Raw genomic sequence first — 23,511 nt, forward strand, 5'->3', positions numbered from 1 at the left:
GGAGATTCCTGAAAAAACAAACAAATATTGAATCACTTAATCTTTGAGTTCATACAAACCCTTGTACCATAAAAACCTTGTGTGTCAGGTATTCTTGAGATATCACGCTCACGGTGGGTTTGACCTTTACTTCATCATTGAGTCCATACAAATGTTCACACCAAATTTGAAGCATGTGCCTCAAGCCGTTCTGAAGCTGTGACACAAGCATGAAAGCTGGCCTTTGGAAAATGTAGTTGAGAGAAAGCCTAATTGTATGCAATGCAATAGGCTACCTGCAAAACGGGGCTTTCAGTTGGTGTTGGTGACTGCTCATTCTGCACCCAGGTAACAATTAGTCATTGAATCTGTGTTAAATCAAGATTACTTTGTAAATGTTAAAATCATTGAATCAACGTCGCACTGCAACATTGATCACTTTTGCACACTTCATTAATATTGAAGCAACTTTGAAATTCGAACTACAGATCAATGGGATTTCAATGGTATTTCCACTAAAATGAATATTGAAACAATGTTGAAATTACCACCAAACTAAAGATCAACGTGATTTCAATGGTATTTCAATTGCAATTTTTCTCACCAATATTGCGATTGCGATGCAATATGCAATTATTTTAAACTCTTTATCTTCTGTCTTATTCAACAAAGACAAGCAATATATCATTCTATAGTATGACCAACACAAAATTACGTAAATTAAACATAAGCTGTTCTTTCCTGGTGCCCAGGCCTATGTTATGATGGCATTAGGTGATTGAATATGATTAATGAATGAAATATTTTTTATTTAACTATTTAGTATAATATTTAGTATTTATTTAACTTCATTAGTAGGCCTATATTTGTTGAACTTCCAGCCTTGTAAACATTTAATGATTCTTATACGTTTTTTTTCTATTTCATGTAGATATGACCTTCTTTCATTAGTTAACAGGCCTATGCAGTGGCACTGACACACGGCTTCTGCTCGTCCTGTGCTCTCTCTCATACACGCGCACGCACACGCGCGCGCACACACACACACACACACACACACAGACGCTCCTCTCATCTGTACTTGGACCTTAGGCCTAGGTATGTCTGGTTTAGGCTACACAAGCTTGCATAAATAACCATTGACAACTTGTTATCAGTTAAGCAAGTGCATTTATTCACTCTTCACTTAGAAGCCATCCATTCAGTAGGCCTAGTATTCATAGCAGTTGCAGTCAGCCTAATCCTCCTGTAGCAGAGTGAAGCGGCACCTAACAGAAATAAAAGTGGGGAAAAAGACACAGTTGTTAGATAAATATGTTCAACTGAACAACAAACTAACAGCTAAGCCTACAATCAAGTCATTTTACGCCACAACCTACCACTCATACAAACCTAGTTCAAAACGAAGGCTAAGTTTCAGCCAGTGACCTTTTTTCCCATAGAAGGCCATTTCCCTCGTCAGGCCAGCTATGAAAGGCGGCTGACAATTTGAGTGTGAAGGCTTAGCACTACCAACGCCACGGCACACAACCCTAGAAACATTCTAGCTAACGTAATATAACTTACCTACTGAATCCTGTTATCGCTTAATCAAGTTATGAACTTACTCGACGTAATAGCAATATTATCAAACTAACTAGAGTTAAACGTAACGTTTGTTCAATCTCTATATGCTCTCACCTGGACAAATAGTCAAAAGCAAATCAGATTTCTTACCAGTTAAGCTGACAACCTAAATACCTAGCTCTATCACCAAATGACTATGGTCCTCTTGACTCTTTCTGTGAATGCATCAAAAAAATTAATAACTGGATGTCTCATAACTTTCTTCATTTGAACAAGGACAAGACGGAAGTAAATATATTTGGCAAAAAGGACGAAAGGATTAGTTAGCACTCTTCTTAGAACCAAAGGGCTTAAAGCAAAGGGTTCTGTTGACTGGAATTGTCAGGCCAACTTGGAACACAGCCTTCAGGGTGGGAAACATATCTGCATCCGACATTTGGATCACAGTGGCAGTGTCAGGGATAGCCTCTTTCTCCATCTTTCTCTTGATGAAACTTCTAGCCACCAGAAGTTCTTCTGACCTTAATTGAATCTGGTAATGGCTGGCAAGGCTAATGAGAGCATCTTCACAGAGAAAGGTCTCTGAGGTTGGGTTGCAGGCTTGAATACCTGACATAAGCTCTTCTCCCAAACCGTTGGGTGAGCTCTTGTAACATTCTGTCCAGGCACGGATAAAAAATCTGATGTCATCTGAGCCTGTCAGATTTGATGTTGACCCACAGGCTGACAAACCACTACAAAACCTTCAAATCTTTTTTGCTTTTGCCAGGGACCAACAGGGATCTGGATGTCGTTTTTCTCTCATAAGGCCATGGCCCTCTTGAACACCTCTTCAGCACTAGCTTCTGTTTGGAGCTCCGTCAACGTTTGATGGACTGCCATCTTGTACTGGACAGCTTTGCCCAAGTCAATACTTACCCCTGTAGATATCTGTGCAGACCTTCAGTTATGCCGAGGAGTTTGGAGAACATCACCAGCATAAAGAGCATCTTTGGTTTACAGAGCTTTGACCGGATGCCTAGAGGCATGGTTGTGTCCATTGTGTTGAGACATGTTAAAATGGCAGGGAGGGATTTCAGGACAGCATTGACTGACCTCACCTGGCATGCCCATCTTGTTGTGGAGAGCTATATAACTTCAGATGACCCTAATCCAAGCTGTTTTGGATTTCCATAAACTTGTTGTAGGTCACAAGGGAATTGCTTATAAAAAGTGTACACACTCTCCAAAAGCTCAAAGAATGCACCATCATAGGACTGGGCAACACACAGCAGATCACCCAAGGTGCACGGCTGTAACAGTCCCTCAATGGCATCTGTTATTGACTTTGCATCAAACCCTTGCAGTTTCTGTAGCCCAAGTAAAGATTCCTTAACTCTGCCTTTCTTAGCCCAAGGAAAGATTCCTTAAAACCTTCTTGCACACAGACCGCTCTGTGTGTATCTCTGGCCTCATCTACCATTACAGCATACATCTTGGCTCTTTTAATTTGGTTGATTATGCTTCCTGTGATCTCTTGTGAAACACTCCTAATCATTTCATTTGGGAAAAATGATAGGTGGTATGTGAAGGGGGAGTATAGCTTTGCAAGAATGGATTAAATTCTTTAAGAAACTTCATGAATTCGAGAAAGTTGCCTTGATTCTGGCTTGACTCCTGTTCAGGGCTGAAATTCGGCAAAGGTATTGCCGCCTTTCTGAGATCTCTGCTACACTGGCTGTTTTAACCTGTTTTAAGCTCTTCTCATGCTCTCTGAAGGTATCCAAAGCCCTTTTCCAATTGGAAAACCCAGAGCCACTGAGGTTATCTTTGTTGGTTTGGATGTTCTGCTTTCCAAAGATGCAACATGAAAAGCAAAATGCTGGGTTTCTGGCTACAGAGTACTCCAGCCATTTAAACTGCTCAAACCAATTTTTGTTGAATGGTCTTTGTTGAGCTCCAAACTGACTGAAGGGATATTGTGGGAGAAGAACCTGCTCTGGGCCACTTTCTGGAGTCCCTTAATCACACCCTGCTGTTCCACCTGCTGCCCCTTGCTCTGAAGTTGCATCCTCCTCTTCCTCCCTGATTTGGTCACTTTCTGGAGTCCCTAAATATACTGTCGTTCCCCCTGCTGTCCCTTGCTGTGAAGCTTCCTTTTCCCTGATCTCATCTGTGTGACATATATAATATCTTATACTATAACATACATAATATTATGATATAATTACAGTATGGCCAGTCATCATGATACAAGGGTGTTACAATTTAAGAAGGAATGCATCATCATCTTGACATAGGCGTTTTTAAATTATATTCATTTAGTAATAGAGTCCTGAAACCATGACGTAGCGTTGCCAAGGCAGCAATTTTACTGGATCTAAACAAATCAATCTACCATTAGAAATCACCATAGCGGTGGCTTTCTTAATATATTTCTTAATATCATTTTACAATGTTTTTTTTTTACACTGTAGGAATCACATAACACAACATATATTCATACCAACACAATCAAATTCGTGACTACAGAGTTTTATTTTAGCATGGGTTTCCTCCGTAAAAGAGACCTGCATGTAACTTCACAGCATGCGGTTAAAATCCTTAAATTCACGGACGTGTTTTGGCTATATTTTTTTGGCAAAAAACGTCGCTCTTAACAGCCGCCAGTCTTTGAGAAGACGTGAAATATCCACTGGAATTTAGTTTCTTTCTATTACACCAGCCAGGGAATCCGTGTTATGTGGCTAAGCTGCTGCCTAGCAGGTAAAACACGTTTAAATGGATATATTTATTTTTATTAGCTAGAAATGATGCCACATGTCTACATTCAATGCTATTTATGCCACTTCGAAAGTTTGTTTAGATCCAGTGATTCTGCCGTCATGGAAACGCTACGTCACACTTCGGGACTCAATTTAGCAAGACTATTCATAGGTTTCATCAGGTCCCTTTACATAAAATAAAATCAAACACCTAGATTATGAATGCTTGATTAATGCACTTATAGAAAGGGACCTGATGAAACCCATGAACAAAGTACTTTTCAGCTTGAAATAGCCTAGACTGCTCCTCTCAATATATCATTAATGTTTTTGTTTTTTTGTTAATAATTAGTTAGGCAGCCAAAACTGCAAACAGTCCAGAAAAATGCTGTGCATGGGCAGAAAGTGGTCCAGCCAAATGAGATACTTAATCGAGATAATTTCACATGATTAATCCTACTCCTATTATGTGGGTTTTGTTTTCCACCAGCTGTGACACCGACATAGCATGTCAAATAAACTGACAACAAAACTAGGCTACTGTTTGCTAGCTAGCTCGGCCGCCTGCAGGTTTGTTTAGAGTGGATGAAACCTAACCAGGACCTCGCAAAATTATGCTGTTTTCCAGATTGACCATTTAATAATAATTTTAATTTAAAAAAATCCCAGTTAAACAAACAACATAACATGACTAATATTTATGTGGACTCTTAGATTATAAGATCTGTGGTGGATAGGATATCAACAAGGTTTTAAGGTAGGCTAACCGTTAACATTAACTGTAACAGTCTTTTGTGCAACATGTAACACTGAAAAGTTGACATGGGCAGATAACTGTTAATGGGTTTTCTGACATTTCAAAACAGTGTAGCCTAATTTATTACAAGACGAGGATCACTTTGTTTTGGGAGCTGGAATTGCCACAGTTTCTTCTTATTCTGCAGTAGGCTTAGCTAGCCTATGAGAGTACAGACTGAATTTGCCTTTTCCGCTGATGAACAAGGAGCTTTAACGTTAAGCATTTAGGGAGCTAGCCAAGTAGCCTAACTGACTGAAAGCTCTTAACGTGAAATCACCAACCTGGAACAACAACATCCGCCAGTTAACTGGGCGATGCTGTCGCTTGAACGGAGCTGGGTGGTCGTTTGAAAAAATGTCTAATCTCCATAACGACCATTACAACACGTACACAAAGTGTATTATCACAGACTGTAAAAGTGTTTTGGAACACTATTTGATGCATAGATAGACTGTTATTCTATAGAACGTATAAGGGTTCGATAGGCGGATAGCCCAGAGACCTGTAACAAGTCAAATTATTTTTCAATATTGGGTTTTGAAAATAAGGGATATATTTGCTCAGTAATTTTGTGCACATTTTGAGCATTTTGTGACATTTATAGAGAAACCGAGGGGAAGTTATACTGGAAATGAGAGTTGTCTCTTATTTTTAAAACACTAAAAAAAAGATTCAGGGCTTTTGAAAAAAGATTCGGGGCTTCAGCCCCTAAAGCCACACACACTATCCGATAGTTGCTGCTACTGGAAGAAACTGGAATCCATGCATTTCCACTGAATTATTTTTGGAATCTGATCCCTTATCATACCTGTTCATTCTTACTTGTTGCTCGACTTGTCGCGACTAAATTCAAGATGGCTGCAAACGCTAAACTTCGTGAAGATACTGTCTGCATAAATCGTCTTGTAAGTAAACTACCAGTGCTTGTTCAAAGTTCTCAATGTCTCGTTTTAAATGTCAGGGCCCTCGGTAGTCTACCAATGAAGTGTGGAGATACATTGAGCCTCGTAAATGGTGTAAAACAGTGATTTATTTGCATGGCTAGCCCGATGCCGAAGCACCACCATTGAAAAAGCTGTTGGTAGCATCGGCTAACTAGCGCCAGATTTTGGAGTGCAGGGGACGAGCCGAGATGGGCTATGAGACATACGTTCACACTCGGTATCATGTTTCAACACACTTTAGGTCAATATCACACCGGAATTCTCCTTTAAAAATTGCTCACAAACAAACCCAAAGTGTCAATTTGCCAGTAGTTTACACCATGGACAAAAGTGTCGATGTGCAACGTGAGTGAACAAAAGTGTCGTGTCCAAAAGTGGCATTGATGGCACAGGCCATAAATAAAACGAGGAAGGCTCGCAGGTTTGTGTACAAAGGACCCTGTCCGTTGGTGATACCAGGGCTCTTACCTTCACGTTGGATCATGAGAAGGGTACTACTGGACAAGGGCCTGCGGGATTGGCAACCTCTTGATCACCTGCTGCATGAGCGAGTTGAGGTCGAGGAGCCACTCATTGAGCTGAGTGCTTTCTCTTGCCAGTGCGCGTTGAAAGAAGTGTGTTGAATTAACATGCCCCCTCACGTGGTGTGAATCCTACCAGCATGTTCATCGCTTTGTTCAGATATGAGCTCATTTACATAATGTCCGCCGAAAATACTTGGAAGGAAGTAGTGTAAGAGTTGCCTTGTTTGGAGTTCCAAATGTCAAGATATGTTTGTTCAGATATACAGCCCAACGTCTTGATATGTGCAGAACATGCAGACTTACACGTATGTCTGAAAGCAGCTTTTGTTTCCATCTCCTCCTCCATCCCCAACTCTTGCAACTTTTGTGTATGTAAATGAGTGTGTGCATGTGTGTCTTTGCTTTTGTGTATATAGGGTAATTGTGTGTGTGTGTTTGTTTAGGTGCATTTGTGTGTGTGTGTGTTTGTTTAGGTGCATTTGTGTGTGTGTGTGTGTGTGTGTGTGTGTGTGCGTGTGCCTGAGTATTCCACTAAACCATGCTTTACTAAAACTAGAGATGCAGTAAATAGTTTGAGTATTTTTTTTAAGTGGAGTACTACTAGGCCTAGTGTATGTCGCTGCTTGTTGACATCTTATTTTCATGTAGCCTATGATCGCTAAATTTTGATTCTTTTTAATGTCGCAATTGGTTAACTCCGTTCAGGTGCGCTTGTGGTTCAGCTGTGGGCACGCAATTAGCAGCAGGGACGTGCGGTGATGAGCGCTGTTTATGTAGCCTAAGGAAGTGACAATTTTGTTTTTACCCCAATAATGTTCGAATGACTGGATAAAAAACCTAAGAACAGTTGCATGTAGTGATGCACGATATATCGGCCGCCGATATAATATGGGCCGATATGGTCATTTTTTTACACATCGGTATCGGTCCGATGTCAAAATAGGGCCGATGTGAACAGGCCGATAATCATTCCTGTGTATTTGACGTGTGTGTAGCGATCCAAGCGTGTTATCTGTCTACACTGAATCCGTTAAATATGCCCTTCTATTGCATCATATTTCTTATTTAAAATAGCAGGGCAACAAGACTGACAGAAAGAAGACACTGGGCATCTGACAAAAGTTCTTTCAAAACGTTGCGTTGTATTGCGCTGCTTGTAGTCAAGTTGATGGCTGGCTTGCATGTCATGTCACGCCTAGCACTACATCTCTCGCGGTAGGCTAAATATAACTGTGTATCAGGCAGAATGTAGTTATATGGTCGTAATAGGAATTTAATAGGGCTGTAACGATATGCGATTCAAAACTGAAATCGCAACACTCATATCCACAAACCTGTGTAGCGGTGTGAAAAGGCAGAACCGACACACCCTTTCTAGTGTCTAGCAGTGCTTTGCAGCTTACGCCGGCGGATAAACAACACACATCTCCCCGCTTTACTTGGCGGTAGCCTACGTTGCTTTCATTGTAGACTTTACCAAACAGTATAAACCCCTGTTAACCTTTCCTGCTTTGTTTCAGACCGTAGTCAGAAACGCAGGGGAGATTCGTTATTCGAGGGGCCGATGTTATAAGATAGAATAACGCCGGGTCACGGTCCCATTTCTGATGAGCAAAATACACGAGCTGAACTTTTATGGAGTTTTATTTCGGACAGTAACACCGCTCACACTGTGTACAGACTCCAACTTGAACTTCCACACTCTCTGCTCCAGTCGCATACATACAATTCCTCACTCTATCTCCCTCCTTCCCAGCTTCCCACACACACACACACACGGAGCTCTCAACACCATTTTACAACACCCTTCTCTCTCGCTCACTCAATGGACACGCGCGACTCGGCCAACGCAATCCAAATAAAACATTACAATCGTGAAAGCAAGGACTCATAGAAGACGACTAGCTAAATTACTATTAAATCTGCTTAGCAACATTAGCATGCTGCACATATTTGTTTAAAACTCTTGGTTTCAAGTTGACTGATCATCTCAATACCAATGTTTCCCAAAAGTGCCTGTACCAAGGAAAACAAGTATTACCTTTAAACTTAAACACACATGGGGAAACTGAACAGTCCAATCAGTAGACTATGATAAGCTAGCCAACTATGCTACTATGCTACTTTGTTTACAATATTTCCAGGCTTCAACCACACAGCTGAATTAAAGAGGGAGAGTTGTAATATAAATAGTAGGCCTATAGTGTGCCATACCTATAGGCTAATCTGCATAAAGTGCTGTCATAAATATCAGACATTCGGTATTCTCTCTTTTTATATCAGGATATAAAATAATACAGATATTCTATTATATTGTAATCCTCTGGTGTTCTAAGGTAGGCTATTGAAACGTTATTTAAAAAAATGCATTTTGGAAAATAGCTCTTTATTTGATTATCATAAGAATGTGTTTTCTATACAGATTTATCGACATCGGTAAATATCGGTATCGGCCATAACAGCAAAATTAATATTGGTTATCGGTATCGGCCACAATTTTCACATCGGTGCATCACTAGTTGCATGCTTACATCTTGTGACAGTGCGTCTTCAGCTGTGCTTCATATTTGCCTCTCGTATCTTGCTTAATCACTTTTATCCATCATTACCAATTTGCAAATGATGGTGAATAACTACTCATTGTGAGATGTTAGTGCTGGGCGGTATGACCAAAAATGTATATCACGGTATTTTTCTAAATTCTTACGGTTTCAGGGTATATGACGGTATTTTCTTTTTCATGCATAATCAGATGTTCACAGCATTTTCTACAGGTTGAGAGAGGAATTGCTGCAGTACATTGACTAAGGATGGTCTATTTTACTGTCATGATGTAGAATAACTCCACACTAGTGGTAACCCAGAGGTAACTTTTGCTTTTCATTTCTATCCCTTCTGTTGCTAAGGAGCCAAAATGGTGATTCTCTTTTAAGGATCATTTAAGTATGACTTTTGTCACAGTTATTCCTAATTTTGCCTTAGGAGAAATAAAACAAGCAAAAGATGAGACACATAGCAATGAGTCAAGTAGGAGGCACATAAGAGATATTAGTTTGAGAAGCAGGAGAAATACGGGAGATCTCTTATATGTTTGAGTGTAGTCTCACTTACAACTTCTTTCTCCTTAGGAGAAATAATAGAGCAAAGAGTCACATAAGAGATATTAGTTTGAGAAGCAGAGGAAATACGGGAGATCTCTTATATGTTTGAGTGTAGTCTCACTCACAACTTCTTTCTCCTTAGGAGAAATAATAGAGCAAATAGTCACATAAGAGATATTAGTTTGAGAAGCAGAGGAAATACGGGAGATCTCTTATATGTTTGAGTGTAGTCTCACTCGCAACTTCTTTCTCCTTAGGAGAAATAATAGAGCAAATGAGGAGACATTGCAATGAGAAACTGTTGAAAAGTAGGAGTTACAATTGAGATATCAGTTTGAGGGTCAAAAAATAGGGCACTCCATAGCATTTCAAACTTTTATTTTATAAAACAAAGCAAAACAGTTGCACTTTAAGCAATGGGAGCTTACACAGTTGCACTTTAAAATGGACTTCAAGCAATGGAACCATGTTAATGCCTTGATATGTTCTTTTTTTGTGTATTATTTATTTTTTTGTGTGAGTGTGTATGTGAGTATTGTTTTTAGAATCTGCACAAGCAAATTGTATTGTACGGACCAACTGCACAATGACAATTTAAGTCTATCTATAAATCATACAACATGGAGAAATAAACTAATAAACCATAACATAAACAAACTGAACTTGTGCCAAAGCGTGCCATACTGTGTACAATGGTGGATGAAAGCGTGGGCTGGTCAATCTGCGTCTTTTATCCTGGTGGTGGAACCAACCAAAGGGAGGAGGGAGAGAAGAGCAGAAAATAAAACATTCTTAGTTTGTGAGCCACTTAAAAATGCAAAGTAAGACATTTGTCTGACCGTCTGCTTTCATAACTGTGGGAATTTTGATACAGCACAATGATCAGACACACCTTATTAATCACTTAAACACAGAATGGGGGACGTGATAGCTACCACTCACATTTGCTATATGTTGCCCCCTTCAAACAAACAGATCTTATTGATATATTTGTCAAGCTTAAACAAGTTTGCTGAATTCCCTCACCTCATCTAGTGAGTAAACTGTATTTTCAGACTAGGATTAACCCCTATCCATCTTACCGCTAGTCAAAACCTTGTTTTGGTTGGACTAAGCCTATTCAGTGTAAAAAAAATAAGCATCTGAAAATAGCTTAGTTTAGAGTCCTGATGTCAAAAAAGGGCTTTTTTTTTTTTTGTCATCTGGAAGTCAGAACGCATAACAACTAAATGCAGTGTCGTCTTTTTTAGTTCTGATAGTGGGTTTCAACAGGAACATTTCTTCTGTGATCTGTGAGGTTTAAGTGATGAGTATTGCTGGAACATGTCACAAAGTCTCATTGAAGGGCAAATCTGGTGTAAAGCCTTGTTGTTCGAGCTCACCATACTGTCCAAAGGACAAAGAACAATAAAATGTCATAACCTAGACAAGTTATGGACAAGGAAGTGAAGCTGACTCAATATGGCAAAAAAGCCTTCGGTATCTTCTTTCCATTACAGGGTTTCCCCAGGTTTGACCACCCCAAATAAGACTAGACCTTTTTAAGACCATTTACATGAAAATTAAGACCTACATCACACCCATTATGCGGTTGTAAAACACCAGATAAAATCCATAATGACAATTAAAACAACACTTCCCCATGATGTGCTGTCCTCTCCTTTCGACATATTCATTGCTGCCGGTGCGAAAACCCAAAGTATTACGATACCAAAATTATTGTTTCGATACCAATACCACGTCAAGAATTTCGATACTTCTTTGATCATTTTTAAAAAATGTATTTGATTTGGGGGCCCCCTAGCCTGGAAAATCCAGACCCTGATAATCTAGAAAGATTAAGGGTCTGGCAAAGAGCAATGTAATGGCCCAACTCGAGGTGCGGCAACAAGCATGCATTTAAAAATCTCACTGCACGCAATTGGATAACACTAGACCATGTTTACTCTGAATGATTTCGGACTTCGACGCAATCGGATAACACTATGACCGATGTGTACTGTCCTCCAACGTTGCTGCGCTGTCTTCATCAGTTTAGCTGGTTCCCCAGAATGCAAGGGGAAAAAGTAACGTGCATCATTGCTCTTTGCCAGAGTGTCTCGCAGAGACAATTCCATTGTGCTCTCGCGAGAACTCTGGATTTCCAGGGTAGGGGCCCCCACCATCATCAGTAATATTGAATATAGTGTAATCATTCACACCAGTGGGCATCCTAGATTCTGCTTGACTCTTTCCACACACACGGAAAACCATGTGTTTCTATGTTTCTATTTTCATATATATTTCATATAAAGTGTACAGTTAATGTATAGTATTTTTTAATCTGCATAATTACTATTAATCTGCTTAATTGCTAAACATATTTAGTCATTTGAATACTTAATATTTATTTTTAAACTATTACACCTAGGCTAATTTTAATGTGGTGTGTAGGGCTAATTGAGTGCACATTGGTGGTGTGTAGGCCTAGGTGTAATTGAGTGCCTGTCACTTTAAGAAATACGTGAGTAATTACTGTAGCCTTCAGTCTTAAGGTTTTAGGCAATAATAGTTGCACATAGTGCATAAGGATATGTGGATGCAATTCATTGTTGTGTAAATGTAAAATTAAAAAAAACCTAACAAGTTCATAGAAGGGATCATGTTCAGTAATGATTTTAGCACTAATGACGTATGATATACATGACCTGAGCTAGCAGGATTAGTTAGCAAGGAGCTCTCTCCAGATGTAAAAGTTTGCAAAGGTTGCGCTGCCTGTTTCCAAATGACATTAAAACCCAATAGTAGACCTACATCTCATAGCCTAGGTAGGTTAGCAACACAAACTTGAGAGGTGCAAGTGAGCAAATCAACTTGATATTAGCCTATTATTATGTGTTACCACAGAATCACTTAAGCTAAACTAGCAGCCATATCTCGCTGTTTATGGCACGATAGCTGCTCTGTGTGTGTGAGGAGAAAAGACGCACAGCCACAGGCTTGGGGAGGAGGCACTAGAAGCATGCCTTGTGCACACGAACAAGAACACGGTCATTCTTAAAAGTATTGCTACTAATAAAATTAGGTATTGTGACAACTGCTAATAGCTATTGCGACACTTTTGTAGTATCGGTACACTTTGCATCACTAAATTAGACGTTCTCTGACGTTACACGACCCCCTGTTGAATTTTCACATTGTTGTCGTTTCGTCAATCCGGCAAAGCAAAGACAATGACTCCAATATTACATCTAAATTAGCCCAAAACATTTAGCTCTGATCACTCGAGACACTGACAATTGAACAAAAACAAAATACAGAAAATACAGTATACACCATACAACAAATATTGTTGGAGAGAATCATTTTGGCCATGTCATTTTTTTTTTTTACTTTTGATGTATGTTCAGCCCATCTTTTCGCCTCTATCATTTCTATGACAATGTGATTTCGTAGCTTTCGTAGCTACACAGTTTGACGTTAACTGTATAAAGGTTGAATAGTTTTAGTGCAATAGAGGCCTACTTTATAAAAAGCCCACCAATAATGCTCACCACAATTGGGAATAATTTAAAATAAGAGAAAATTACCCCAGCTTCATGGATTTTTTGGAACCTCCAGTCCTTGTAACAAAAGTCTTCTTGACCTTTGCGGATTCCACAGCTGTCCATCCGCAGAGCGTTCCACAGTGCATAACGTAGGCTGCAGATAAAAGGCAAAATCAATCTATCAGTGTGGTAATAATAGCTCTGAAACTGACAGTTCCAGTCATTAATTTTAATTAGCTGAAACGTGTTCCTTTCTGTTTCCCAAGTTAACCTTACACAAGGTTACACATCCTTGTGTACACATCCCTACGCAAGGAATGGTAAAAAATGAAGTTGTTACAAGCTGAGGCCAATGTTCCACTTACCATTGTGTGACAGTCTACATGAACTATTTATTGGTGTAGGGAATGGTTGTTTTTAAATAAATCATATTCCTTTTAATGTGATGTGTCTTTTTATAAAACCATCAACTGTGCATAAGTTAAGACAACCATGCTGAAATGACTAAAAGAGGAATACGATAAATCTGTTGGAAATTGATCTTAATGCCTCAATTAAAAAATGAGGAAAAAATCCAACCTTTAAACACACCAATATTCTTTTTGAATGAACCAGGTATATTAAATTAATAAATGTTATTCCTTAAAATACAGGGGGCATAAGTAAGGAACCCCCTATGTTAAAATCCCATAGAGGCAGGCAGATTTTTATTTTTAAAGGCCAGTTATTGAATGGACTCAGGATACTATGCATCCTGATAAAGTTCCCTTGGCCTTTGTAATTAAAATAGCCCCACATCACATACCCTTCACCATACCTAGATATATCATGGTTTTATTTCAGTTAGGCTAATAGCTGGTTTGATTTGCATGCTACAGATTATATTAATTGCAAAAGAAATGTTGACTGGTAAGTTATTCATGACTGCAGATGTTGACTTGCCTATTTCTCGATCCCTCGACCGCAGCAACGCTACTTCCTAGTTTACCTGGGTTACAAGAATGCCCTTTCACTCCTGTTACAGTATGCTGCAATTTAGCAGGTTAAACAAAAGTGAGAATATATAAAAAATATACTTACCATTTTGGTGCGCTGTTTGTTCAGCAATTTGATCTGATGGTCTAGTGTAGTCTTCCAATTTTTTAAGAAGCTGTCAGCCTCTTTTCAGTGGTATTGAGCTGTAACCAGTTTAAACCAGTGGCAATAACGTTAGTTTCGTCATCTTGACTGACATCCCAAAGACATTTTAAAATTCCGTGCATTTTGGCTACAGCATGGCTTAACACCATTCAAAACATACAGACTAAAGCTGTATAAGGCAAAGTAAGCTAGCAACGTTAAATTGTCTACCGTTAGCTTTTTAGACAAGCTGCACAGCCAGTGAGTGATGTAACTTACAAGTAGCTAACATTAAACTAGCTAGCTAACTTTATGTGCTGCTTCATCAGGTTGATCAATGATATAGAGTCTAAAAATATGTAAGAACGTTAGCAAATTACCAAAATGTTAATGTACCCTTTCTGAGTTTTCGTGGTGGCAAGTTCTGCACAATCCTTCACCCACACACCGTTTCACTTGGTTTCACTGGGCGCCAAATCTAACGTTAGACTGAATTCATTTTCTGGTAGGAGTCTTCTGCGTGCGAGTTTGCCACGTCCGACCGTCCTAGACCTCTGGAGTCTAACTTGCTCTCTCTAACTTGCTATCTTAATAGCGAGTTGAATCGCAAGTTAGTTCTGGGGTAGCAATAATCAAATTGTGCCGCCTTCACGTACCAGAGACGATAATATCCACTCGGAGGTTGAGGACAAAAGTGCGTTCAGGGAAACGTCTCCGATTTCGTCGTCTTCCTGCGCGAGAATTTAACAGGTGATCTCCTTATATGGGCAAAGATGGTAGCTTTTTTTGTAGGCGAACTTCAGAGGTCTCTGTCAGAGCCTGGTGGTCACATCACATGGTTAGGCCTACTGTTTGCAAATGTGAACTTGAAAATATGTGCAATTAAAACAAATAAGCCAATGAAAAATCATTTGAGAATGTTTATACCACAGCTAGAGCTCTTACAGACCAGACTAATTTATAAAACAAATTATACAAGTCTGAGTATTGTATAAGCCTTTGCTGAGATCTCTTTTGTAAATCAAAAAAGGGCTAAACTGAGATGACTAGAATGAGAACGGTTCAAACATGTAAAGAGATCTCTTTTACAGAACTGATGGTGGAGGATCAGCCTGAGTAAAATATGAGATGTATAAATTGGACAACACTGAGCATTATTTAAAATATTGTTGAGATCTCATTTGTAGATTAAAGGGAGTCTACACTAAGATAACTTAACTCTTTTGCTCCAGAGACAAACCTGAGAAGCGGGAGACGAAAGCAATAATCTCATTTTTATATCACTATGATCACATTATTGTCTAGGAGAAACAATTGAGAAAGAGAAGAGCTCTCATTTTAACATTTTCTTTCCTCTGGGAATAATGCAGTTTTGCATGGCCCCAGAAAATGATGCTGTTTACAAAGAGCCACTCGTGATTCTAATGAAGAATCTAATCAGAATGCAAAGACAATTGCAGTCAAAATACAGAACTTTTACTGTGCAAATTTCACAAACATCTTGTAGCCTATAAAACCAGTACAAAAAGTAGTGCAACTTTATACTTTTTTGAAAATTATACAATTTAAAATGAAACCTCTCTGCTAATATGCTTACTCTGTTAAATAGGCCTATCAGAAACATGCCTTATTGTTATTGTGTGGTTTACATGACGTTAGTTGTAGGCTAACGTTAACGTCATGTGGATGTGGATGTCTTGTTAGCCTGCCATGAGCTTCGGTTCGGTTCGCTAGGCAAAACATTAACAAAAAAGTTTGTTTTGGTGCACTGATGACAGTCAGGATCATTTCTAACTAGCCAGCTAGTATTGCTCAGTGCATGTCTATCACATGCTTTACTTGCTACCTGGATAATTTCAGCGAATATTCTTAAGGTGAGATGAATGATAAGCTCATTAAACTTCACTGTGTTCGGTGGGTTGCTAACTAACGACATCACCTACTAGCCAGCTAGCTACAGCTGTTGAACAATCTCAATAGAATTTTCGTGACGGTAAATCCCTTTCAATGCAGGATCCCTTAACGTTTTTCCTTAACTAAAGAAACAATTTAAGGTATTCTGTGCAACACCCTTAAATAAACCTCTTATCTAAGGAGAAATTAAGCCTTAAGGGTCATACTTAAGGGGAAAAACGTCAGGTGTTTTTGTGTTTACCCTCACTATGCCTCGCAGTGTCATCATGCGTGCGTGTGAAAAAAAGTCCCGTCTGAAACACTGTCGCGCGGCGCAGCGTTCCAAACGTTGTGTAATCAAATACACCGGTATGGCGGTATATTAAAAATTCATATCATAATGAAAATATACACCGGTATACGGTGTGAACCGGTATACCGCCCAGCACTATGAGATGTATTTCGTAATATTTTTATTTTAATTGGAAATGGATGTGTGCTGGTGCGTGTTCATGGATTAGAGAAGCAGGCTGTGTTGTGCACCCGCCCATCACTGTTGATAATGCGCTCTCAAAATAACATATAAACAACTCGCCATGGATTTCTGACCAGGTTTCTCTTGGTCAGTGGCGTAATGCGTTATTCAGTTCCAGTAGTTAAGTTCTATCGGTTACGTAATTTGTTTACGCCGCCATCAACGAAAAAATGAATGGCGAGAATTTCACAGAGACTGATGAGAGTAGGTTTAGGGTGTCAGAATACACTACACATTTTACTCCATTTGAAATAATCAACTACATAAGAAAGCTAAACCGTTTGAATATTAGCGATCTGTACAATGCCCCAGGTGTACTTTTTAAAAACATAGAGGACAACTTGTCGATAGCCCTGTCGGCGCTCGGTTACCCAGACATCTACAACTATTTAATTAACTTCCCTTCGTCCTATTTCCGTGACTCGCTGAAGTCGTATAAAAGTCTAGAAGGATACAAGTGGATACACACATCAAGAGGTACCGTGAATACACAGGGGAAATGCCTTGGCACTGGCTTGGCCCATGAACTCCATAGCACCCCCTTATGTCACTGTGACTTGTGGTTTGCATATAGTTTTAGATACACACACCAAATTTGACAATCAACAATCAACTTTTGTATTAACATGCCATTAGCCACGCCCACAGGAAGTGAGGTAATTGAGATTTTGTGTGTTGTGGACATGATCAATTTTAACGTACTCCTCCTAGACGGTTGCTCCGATTCATGTGAAAGTTGGTATACATGATGCCAATATGCTTCTGATTCTAAACGGAGAAGCTTTTTTTCATATGTTGTAATTTGACGAAATGGCGAAACTATGAATTTTGATACCCTTCCACAAAAACAATAAATGTGTCTTAATTCACCATGCATGGCTTGCAATGTTTTAAATTTAACAGGTTATTGAATACCATGGTAATGACAATATTCACAAGCCCATAATCCATATTTGCCATAGTGCCACCCACTGGCAACAGAAGGAATGACAAGAACACTGATGTCACGTGATAGATTTGAACGTACTCCTCCTAGACGGTTTGTCAGATTCATGTGAAATTTGGCAAATATGATGGCAAGAGGACGCTGATGTTAAATCGCGAAGGGAGTTTTGATATGTTGTAATATGTTATGATTTTAATATCTTACACATAAACAGGAAATGTGCCAGAAAGTCAAAGTGCATTGAATGAACAGTCTGAAACTTCTCAGGTTAATAGATATTATGATTAAGAGAATATCCAGAAACCCTATTGGCCTGCCTGGCATAGCGCCACCACCTGGCCAAACAGGAAATGTGTCAGAAATGGGCAATGCCTTAACTGATTTATTTGAATCTTGGTAGGTATAAAATATTGGAAATCATTATTGTGATGATATTCACATGTGTAATTCAGATACCTAGCATAGTGCCACCATGTGCCAGAAATGTTCTATGCTTTGAATAAATGGTCTGAAACTTAACAGGTTAATAGATATTATGATTATGATGATATCTAGACACCCAATGGGCCTGCCTGGCATAGTGCCACCACCTGGCCAAGCAGGAAATGTGCCAGAAATGGACAATGCCTTAAGTGATTGATCTGAAAGTTTACAAACATTTTGGATATCATTATTGTGATGATATTCACATGTGTAATTTCCATGCCTAACATAGCGCCTGCCACCATCTGGCCAACCAAAAAATGTATCAGAAATGTTCTGTGCTTAAAATGAATGATCTAAAATTTCTCAAGTTAATAATGATTATGATGACACCCAATGGGCCTGCCTTGCATTGCGCCCCCACCTGGCCAAGCAAGTAAATGTGTCAGAAAATAAAATACAAAAACAAGTAGCACACGCATCAAATATGTACATTTCACAAATGCACCACGTCGATGCTTTGTTGGATTCTGACATGTCACGGGTTGCGGCCCGCAGGTGCTCGGGCCCGCCATTGCCGCTTGCGCCTATATTTTCAGGTTAGTTTGCAACAATGTACAAGTTTAACCAAAGTCCTTAGCAGCTACCTAGCTAGCGAACATCACTAGCCATTCCCATTCACTTTCAGTTTATTGTGCTAACGTTAGCTACCTAGCTCGGTTAACAGGCAAAATTAAATTATTTATTCCATGTCCGAAAGTGTGTTTCATTGGCATCACACACAAGCAATGACAAAAGAGAAAAGTTTGAAAGTTGTCGGTTCAATTCCCGGCTTCCACCGTTGTGCCCTTGAGCAAGGCACTTAACCCCAAGTTGCTCTGGGGACAATGTGATGCCTTGTAATATAGCTGACATATTATGAAAAGGGAGTCAAAGTCAAAGTCTGCTTTATTGTCAATTTCTTCACATGTCAAGACATACAAAGAGATCAAAATTACAAAAATAGTGCAAAAGTCAGGCCAATAAACGGCTGAGGTAGTTCTGTTTGACCTAAGTATGCAAGTGGCATAGTGGTGCAAGTTATGTAAGAGCAGCAGAAGTGTGTTCAGAAGTGTTTTCAGGACAACAGGACAACAAGAAGTTGCAAAGTGTACAAGTGGAGTAGTGCAAGGCAGCCATTGTGGGTCCAAAGTCCAGGATGTTATGTAGCTGAGGGTGGAGGGGTGAGAGGGGGGAGACAGTTCAGCATCCTAACAGCCTGGTGTACGAAGCTGTTGGTGAGTCTGGTGGTGCGGGAGCGCAGGCTTCTGTACCTCTTCCCAGAGGGCAGTAGATCAAACAGATTGTGAGCGGGGTGACTTGCATCACTCACAATTGTGGTCGCCCTGCGGGTGAGGTGGGAGGTGTAAATGTCCTTCAGGGAGGGGAGTGAAGCACCAATAATCCTTCCAGCTGTGTTCACTATGCGCTGCAGGGCTTTCCTGTTGTATTCACACAGCGATACAGCTGGAGAGGATGCTCTCAATGGTGCCTCGGTAGAATGTGGTCATGATGGCTGGTGGAGCACTTGCTCGCCTGAGTTTCACTTAGGAAGTAGAGGCGGCGCTGGGCTTTCTTAGCCAGTGATGCAGTGTTGGTGGTCCAGGAGAGGTCTTCACTGATGTGCACCCCCAGGAATTTGGTGCTGCTCACTCTCTCCACCACAGCACCGTCGATGGTCAGTGGCAGGTGTTGGGTGTGACCTCTCCGGAAGTCAACAACAATCTCCTTGGTCTTGCTGACGTTCAGCAGGAGATTGTTGTCCCTGCACCACGTGGTCAGAAGGTCGACCTCCAACCTGTATTGAGTCTCGTCGCCCTTGGTGATGAGACCCACCAGAGTTGTGTCGTCAGCAAATTTCACTATGTGGTTGTTGCTGTAGGTTGCAGTGCAGTCATGCGTCAGCAGGGTGAAGAGCAGGGGACTGAGCATGCAGCCTTGGGGGGGCCCCCGTGCTCAGTGTGATGCCGCTTGAGATATTGTTGCCAACACGTACTACTTGAGGCCTCTGACAGAGGAAGTCCAGTAGCCAGTTGCAGAGGTAGGTACTGAGTCCCAGTTTGTCAAGTTTGCAGATGAGTTGTTGTGGTATTATGGTGTTGAATGCAGAACTGAAGTCTATAAACAGCAATCTCACATATGAGTCTCTTTTTTCCAGGTGGGTGAGGGCTGGGTGGAGGGCAGAGCAGATTGCATCCTCTGTGGACCGTTTGGCTCGGTATGCAAACTGGAAGGCGTCCAGGGTGGGGGGGAGAATGGATTTGATATGTGACATGACAAGCCGCTCAAAGCACTTCATGATGATGGGTGTCAGTGCCACAGGGTGGTTATCATTGAAGCAGGATGGAGCAGTTTTCTTTGGCACAGGTATGATGGTGGCAGCTTTGAAACATGATGGGACGATGGCTTGCTTCAGGGAAAGAAGTCAGTGTTAAAGATGTCTGTGAAGACATCCTTAAGCTCCTCAGCGCAGTCCTTCAGCACACAACCTGGGATGTGAGTCCCTCCTTTTCCCCAAACTGCCTGACCGTAGCATTTAGACTGACTATTTCTCCTACACACACAAATACTGACTATTATAATCACTCCCTGCAATTGGGTAACTTGTTCCCTGGTTGGGAATGGGGATTGGGAAATGTGTATGATTGTGCGGGGTGGTTTTCATCCCCATTTTAATGATCGATAGATACTTTATTGATCCCCAAGGGGAAATTCAAGAATAAATAACGGTATTGTAGTGTTATTATTTAATTATGAATATTTAGTTAGTAGTGATCTGTGTTAAATTTTGTTTCCAATGTATGTTTAAGTTTGTCAATGTATGTATTGTGCACGTCTGTTTGTATGGGAGCTGGATAACCCCCACCCCTCAGTCATAATGGTATGGCCCTTAGTTAATTGGTTGGCTTTAAAAGCAAGGCTTTGGTGAAAGAAGTCGGGTGAGAGAGTGTAAAGAGAGGTGCTGTGTGAGAAGTCTGGACAATACAGAGTTGAGAACTGTGACTGCTAGTGCTTAACAAACCGGTTGGTTGAATTTTGTTTTGTTTTGTCAAGTCTATTTGTTTGCACTGTTTTCGCACTGTAAATAAATCAGCACTTTTCACCAAAATCCATGTTTGCTTGCTGTGTCTTCACCCCATCATCACTTCACCTCAGTGAGTCCTAGCCGCTCATCCTGTGTGTGAGTATGGACCGCAAGGGCCGTATTTTCACACATTACTTTTTCGTCATATGGAATGCCTTTGGAGAACGATGCACCTATTGTTTGGGTTTGGCATTGGTGGACATGAGGAGGACATTAGAAGTTTCAGCCATTCTTCATTTTGACCTGGGTGGTTTTTCAAATGATGGTACAAATTTGTCGTACTGCTACCTTTTGTGACGACTCGTTTATTGCAAATTTTGTAGATTGCCATTTTGTGGTTCCACGTCGTCCTGGTGAAATTCAAAAAACTGCCAAATGATTGACCCTTGTTATTTGTTTTTGGAACCAATTTGTCCGCTTCCATTTTCCTATGGAAGTCGCTCACTGATTATTTTCGAACAACAGCGAACACGGTTGCTTTGGCGCTTTCATTTTCAACTAAACTTCCATAGTCTACATAAGACGTCACACCCTCTTCTGAAAAGACTGCTCTAGATTGGTTGGTAGGTGTGTGATGTGATTTTTTTTTCAATTACTGAGAGGGAGAGAGGGCAAATGGAGAAATAGGAAGACAAACATGTTGTTGCTTCAACAACAAAAAGATAACAGCAAGTTAAATACTCAGTGTTTGCGATATAACAACTAACACACGTTCGCACATAGAGCAAACAAAGATATATCGAGTATATTCGGTATATCGCCCAGCCCTACCATGAAAATTCGTGCTCAATACTGCTACTAGTGGAGGGTGTACAAAATAGATGTCATTTAGATACCCAAAGCTAACTGTAGACAGAGGAGAAAATTCTATTTTACTAAAAAGTAATCATTTTAATAATAATTCTATATTAGTAAAAAGTCAAAATCGTCAGAAGTGAAGATGCATTGTTTTCATCCGACAGTGACTATTTATTTGATGGAAAAGTGTAGCATGGGTGAAGAAATACAATTTTGAAGTTAATCCAAATCACTCAGTGGATTCATGAATTTGGTTTCATGTTCAGAAAAGCTATGCTACCAATTTCACCTTGGAGATCTGCACTCTATAAGTGCCCTTATCATTTAAAGAGGCAGTGCTGGAGCATGTCTTTCAAGTCTATTTTCTTGTGTGTGTGCACCATAGTAGTCTATGTGGAAGTGTGTTATTATTTGCAATGACGGCATTAAAATATCATTCCCCCCTATTTTGAGTCTTGCCAGTTGTTTAAAAAAAGCAATTTGTTTCAAAGTGAAGCAATACCCCTTAAGCCATTGTTAATGCAAAAACGGTCTAGTTAAAAACCTCTGCAACTAAAGTAACTGATCACTGTTTTTTTATGTGAGTTGTTAATGCAAATTGTTTTTCCATAAATATTTTCTCTATTCTTTTTCTTCCTTGTAGGTATGCAGATTTAGTCGACAGCATAAAAAAGAAATTTGCCATGAAACGTGGGCATTCCGTGTTGGAAGATGATGTTAGTTTGGAGGAAAAAACAAAGAGAGCCTTTCAGAAGCCAAAGGATTGAGATGACACCTGATAAACTTTTTTTTGTGTGATCATACATTAGCTTATTTGCCTTTTTGTAAGTGTGGCCATTTTATTTTTGTGGGCCTGTTTTGTTATTAAATTGTTTGTTTGTTTTGTCTAATAAAAAAAACATATAACTCTTATAATGTCTGTTTTTGTTTGAGATCAAAAATTGTGCCTGTATAACACAATGGAAGTCTGGGTCAAGTGTGTAATCAAGCTATACCTTTTCATGCTACAGCTCAACTCTCACATTTCAGAGGTTACACGGTTTCTAAGCTAAAACATTTTTTGTCAGCATACTTACATACATACAGCAAACTTCAGTCTCTGTAGACAGCCCAGGCTCCTAAAATGGCAACAAAAACAGCCTGGTACAGCATGGACCATGAAATATGACAAGCTTTTCCAGCCATTCACTGAAGAGATGCACTCTCAGGAGAGTTCCAATTGCACGGGAGGGAGGTAGGGAGGGGCGGGCTAGCTAGCTCTCTGTTTTGTTTGAACGTCAACACCTTGAACGTCTTTAAATGCTCGATCATTGCTTTTGTATATATTTACTTTTACTATATTTTTCTTTTTGCAATTTTAAGTTTATTATGACCGCCACTAGAGCTTTTCGGTCACAATTCCCAGGACACCAAAACACCAGGGCACATGCAACTTAGTGGGCATGTAGTGTGAAAGTAAGTGTTTTAGTAACATTTAAGAGTGGCCCAG

At 40.0% G+C, this 23,511-nt stretch overlaps 1 protein-coding gene across 2 annotated transcripts in view; it reads left to right on the forward strand.

The window, feature by feature from the left end:
• mphosph6 (M-phase phosphoprotein 6) overlaps window positions 1-22,934 on the forward strand; it is a 49,958-nt gene extending 27,024 nt beyond the window's left edge. For both annotated transcript variants that reach the window (XM_048257524.1, XM_048257525.1), the window contains one exon: window positions 22,666-22,934. In XM_048257524.1, coding sequence (XP_048113481.1) covers window positions 22,666-22,789 — 124 coding nt within the window. In that variant the 3' untranslated portion in view covers window positions 22,790-22,934. The remainder of the gene's footprint in view (window positions 1-22,665) is intronic.
• Window positions 22,935-23,511: the final 577 nt, after the last annotated feature.

This window comes from Alosa alosa, chromosome 11, assembly GCF_017589495.1.
Source record: "Alosa alosa isolate M-15738 ecotype Scorff River chromosome 11, AALO_Geno_1.1, whole genome shotgun sequence".
Classification (NCBI taxonomy): domain Eukaryota; kingdom Metazoa; phylum Chordata; class Actinopteri; order Clupeiformes; family Clupeidae; genus Alosa; species Alosa alosa.